The sequence below is a fragment of the Rhagoletis zephyria genome, unplaced genomic scaffold (genome assembly GCF_001687245.7).
Source record: "Rhagoletis zephyria isolate East Lansing unplaced genomic scaffold, Rhagoletis_zephyria_1.1 Rzeph_scaffold_15640, whole genome shotgun sequence".
Taxonomy (NCBI): Eukaryota; Metazoa; Arthropoda; class Insecta; order Diptera; family Tephritidae; genus Rhagoletis; species Rhagoletis zephyria.
In genome coordinates this window covers 1-4,203 of record NW_016172706.1, presented here as the reverse complement: position 1 = coordinate 4,203, position 4,203 = coordinate 1, and the positions used below count along the sequence as shown (strand labels likewise).

General features: G+C 33.6%; 1 protein-coding gene and 1 long non-coding RNA gene across 5 annotated transcripts in view; both read left to right on the top strand.

The window, feature by feature from the left end:
• LOC108379121 (zinc finger protein 239) overlaps positions 1–448 on the top strand; it is a 4,423-nt gene extending 3,975 nt beyond the window's left edge. For all 3 annotated transcript variants that reach the window (XM_017635442.1, XM_017635444.1, XM_017635443.1), the window contains one exon: positions 25–448. In XM_017635442.1, the coding sequence (XP_017490931.1) occupies positions 25–226 (202 nt within the window). In that variant the 3' untranslated portion in view covers positions 227–448. The remainder of the gene's footprint in view (positions 1–24) is intronic.
• A 2,732-nt stretch (positions 449–3,180) lies between these two features.
• LOC108379122 (uncharacterized) lies at positions 3,181–3,904 on the top strand. 2 transcript variants are annotated; one of them, XR_001849467.1, is made up of 3 exons: positions 3,181–3,191; positions 3,659–3,755; positions 3,821–3,904. It is a non-coding gene; the product is annotated as an uncharacterized LOC108379122 (long non-coding RNA). The 2 variants fall into 2 exon arrangements; XR_001849466.1 differs by lacking the exon at positions 3,181–3,191 and having other exon boundaries at positions 3,613–3,755.
• Positions 3,905–4,203: the final 299 nt, after the last annotated feature.

Here is a 4,203-nt window from a genome sequence, read left to right as displayed (position 1 = left end):
CATTATATTTCTTACTTCTTGAAGGGCTTTTGAATGTGCAATTTGCCGGAGCATTTATGATAATTTTGCTGACTTTGAAATGCATGAAAGTGCATGCACTGGAGCCGTACAACCAAAGGTGGACCCTCTAGACACAAATACTTCTGTTGACGACATGTATTCTCCAATAAAGTTCGAGGTTGCTCATCTGGACACTCATGAGATAATTATTGAGACAACCCGATAAATCTACAGAATAAAAACAGGGAAATGTTTAGCTATTTGTACAACGATTTAGGGGTGGGGGCGGAGGGGGAGGTGGTGTGGGCCCCACAAATCCCCCCGAAACGAAAGAGGATTAACGCCGCTTTATGACGCCGCCCCAGTGATGTAACCTTGGGAAAGGATGAGGTAACTAGAATTCCCTTTCTGTGGGGTAAATCTGGGGCTGCCGCCCCAGTGATGTCTATTTTGGTGTTTTATAAAAATATCTTGTATATAAAAATGTATATACAAATTTATAACAAAAATTTGCAACAAATACCATATTTCCAACCGACATTATTGTTAAATTAGTGCACAGATTTAGTAAATTAAATTTTTGTAATAACCCTGCAAACCAAAGTTCCCGATACCTTAAGGAAATCGTTAGGAGTATCTCATTTCTGTAACGATTTTTTTCCGAATTTTCAAAGAAAATTATATGAAGTGGTTGACACGAACTCGTAAAGAAATTTCTGTAAGATATTCTTCACATAGCATTATTTTCGTTGCTTCACAGATTTTCTTCCGAAATTTCGTAAAAGAATGGAAGTGTGCGTAATTTATTTCATTTTAGAAAATTCGGGAAAAATCCAGTTAAATCTTAACGAATTCTTTAAAATTTCTTTACAATGCAGAATACTCTGAAAAAATGGTTTGCAGGGAAAGCATGAACTGTGGTCTACAAGTGTGTGTAAAAGTTTTTTGATTCGATTCACGCGGTCTTGCACAGCAACCCAAAATCGTTGTACAAATTCATAAACAGTACCCTAAAAACATGTTTAATGTAAAAAAAAATTAACTTACGTCTTGGGCTATACGTATAACAATAAACAAACAATATCTAATAATGAAAAATGTGTTATAATAACTCATATACTTGTATGCGGAAAATATTGAAAAAACTATATGCTTTCTGGATAAGCAAAGAATCTTAAAATGGCATTGAGTTAGGCGTATTCAAATATTAAAAAACATCTTTAATGTAAGTACAACTCTGTTCGAAAAAATAGAAGTGACTTATAATAAAAACATTTAGATTTTTTTTTATTTTAAAAACAACTGCTAGTAAAACTTTGGTGCCATGTGGTAGCCCTAAATACCGCACCACTGAATTTATACCATGTTCTGACCGCNTGTACAAATTCATAAACAGTACCCTAAAAACATGTTTAATGTAAAAAAAATTAACTTACGTCTTGGGCTATACGTATAACAATAAACAAACAATATCTAATAATGAAAAATGTATTATAATAACTCATATACTTGTATGCGGAAAATATTGAAAAACCTATATGCTTTCTGGATAAGCAAAGAATCTTAAGATGGCATTGAGTTAGGCGTATTCAAATATTAAAAAACATCTTTAATGTAAGTACAATTCTGTTCGAAAAAATAGAAGTGACTTATAACAAAAACATTTAGATTTTTTTAAATTTTAAAAACAACTGCTAGTAAAACTTTGGTGCCATGTGGTAGCCCTAAATACCGCACCACTGAATTTATACCATGTTCTGACCGANTTTAAAATTTCTTTACAATGCAGAATACTCTGAAATAATGGTTTGCAGGGAAAGNATGTTTAATGTAAAAAAAATTAACTTACGTCTTGGGCTATACGTATAACAATAAACAAACAATATCTAATAATGAAAAATGTATTATAATAACTCATATACTTGTATGCGGAAAATATTGAAAAACCTATATGCTTTCTGGATAAGCAAAGAATCTTAAGATGGCATTGAGTTAGGCGTATTCAAATATTAAAAAACATCTTTAATGTAAGTACAATTCTGTTCGAAAAAATAGAAGTGACTTATAACAAAAACATTTAGATTTTTTTAAATTTTAAAAACAACTGCTAGTAAAACTTTGGTGCCATGTGGTAGCCCTAAATACCGCACCACTGAATTTATACCATGTTCTGACCGACAACGAAAACACCTTGACAACGAGTTTTGAGATTGTGGGCTGAAGGCTGTTCACTCCGATTGTTGGTGTTTTCGTTGACATTTCTTACATCCTTTGTTTACAGTTTCGCTACACAAAAACAAAACCAAAATACTTTTCCTTCAATTTATTTTCATTAACAACCTTTTACTTCAATGCTTACTTTATTTTGGCCAGCCATTTAACAATAAATCCAAAATTACGTATTAAAGATGAGAAAATATGACTTCCACTTCGATAAATAATCGAAAAAAACTAGTGCAGACACCGATTGGAATGAGTGGAACGTGAGTTTTCAAGTGGTTTTCAGCGAAAACTAGTTTTCGTTTGACAGATTTTACATGGACGAAAACACAAGTTTTAGGTCGAAAACCAGTTTTACCAACGAAAACATGTTTTCGATGTCGGTCAGAACTTGGTATTATACTTCAAAGTGAAAGTACATAACGTTCATTGCGTCGCCGTCACCGTCACCGGCAGTTGTCAAAAAAGTTGATTCGGTATATTTGTATGAAGTAATACCATGTTCTGACCGGCAACGAAAACACTTTGAAAACGAGTTTTGGAATTGTAGGCTGAAGGCTGTTCACACCGGCTGTTAGTGTTTTCGTTGACATTTCTTACATCCTCTGATTGCAGTTTTGCTACACAGAAACAAAACCAAAATGCTTTTCCCACATTTTCTCTTCATTAGCAACCTCTTTCTTTCATTCTTATTTTAGTTTGGCCAGCCAATTAACAATAAATACGAAATAGCGTATTAAAGATGAGAAAATACGACTTCCACTTCGATAAATAATCGAAAAAAACGTCGGTCAGAACATGGTATAAGTTACATGAACAAGCTGACGGTGACGGTGCCGCACAAATTAGCTCAACTCTCAATTTTGCTTATGCGATTGCGACAAATGACAACTATTCAGTGTTTTGTTTACACGTTTCAACGTAAATTTTTCCAGTTTGTGAAATTTTCAATATTTATAGAAACACGAAATGTAAAAAGTAATGGAGGAAACCCTAATACAAATAGTGAAAAAGTAAAATGCTAATTTTGGAAAGAGTATCAGCGAGTTAATGATTTTTCGGGCGCAATGTCAAACGAATGGTGTTGACTCATAAGCATCGTTGACGGTGATGACGGTGATGGTGACGGTCTCAGTATATCCAGTAAAAAAAAATTTGGTGAAGTCCTTTATGGGGATAAAGTTTCCAGAGGTGAAATTTTAGGTAGCATACAATTTCTTACCCGCATGGTTGCTTTTCAGCACCAACGCAAGAAACTTAAAAAATATTTAAAAAAAAATATGCGTATAGTGCATTAATTTTTGAAAGAAATACCATATAATGTATATACTCTGATTAATAATATGAAAAAATGGATTAGAACCACCGTTTAATGTTATATTTGATGCAAATTAATTTTGCCACTCGGGACGCTCTGCGCATTGCCACTGAATAATAGGTTTACTTAAATCCTTACATCCCTGGTCCTTCTTCTTTCTGTATTGCATCGTGGTGAATTCACATTTCTCAGAAATTTGACAACAAAACAAAACGAAGTGAGTATTTTGTTTCCTAATTTTTTCGATTTCTATTGTTTAATGTAAATTTTATGTCTTTTTAGGATATGTTGAGGCAAAAAAGAAGGCGCAGTTGGAAAATGAAGTGATTAGTACGAAGTAGCAGCGCAGGCACATTTGGAAAATTAAGCCGATAAGCAAGATAGAATTTGGGAAAGTGAGTGCCTGGGGCATAAATGCAGTTGGGCTCCAAATCTCGAATTAAAAAAAAAAATATTGGAATCGATAGAGATGATTGATGATTTTTTATAAAAATGTACGTTTTTCTTGAACTTCAGGCAATCGGAGCACCCTTTAGCCCGGTTGACAATCAGCTGACTTTGACATACAAATTTTTGATTGATAAACAAGTCTTGCGGCGGTATACTTTTTATAAATCGCAAATTACCACTAAAATGACGAGATTAGAGAATGACGGAAAATCGGA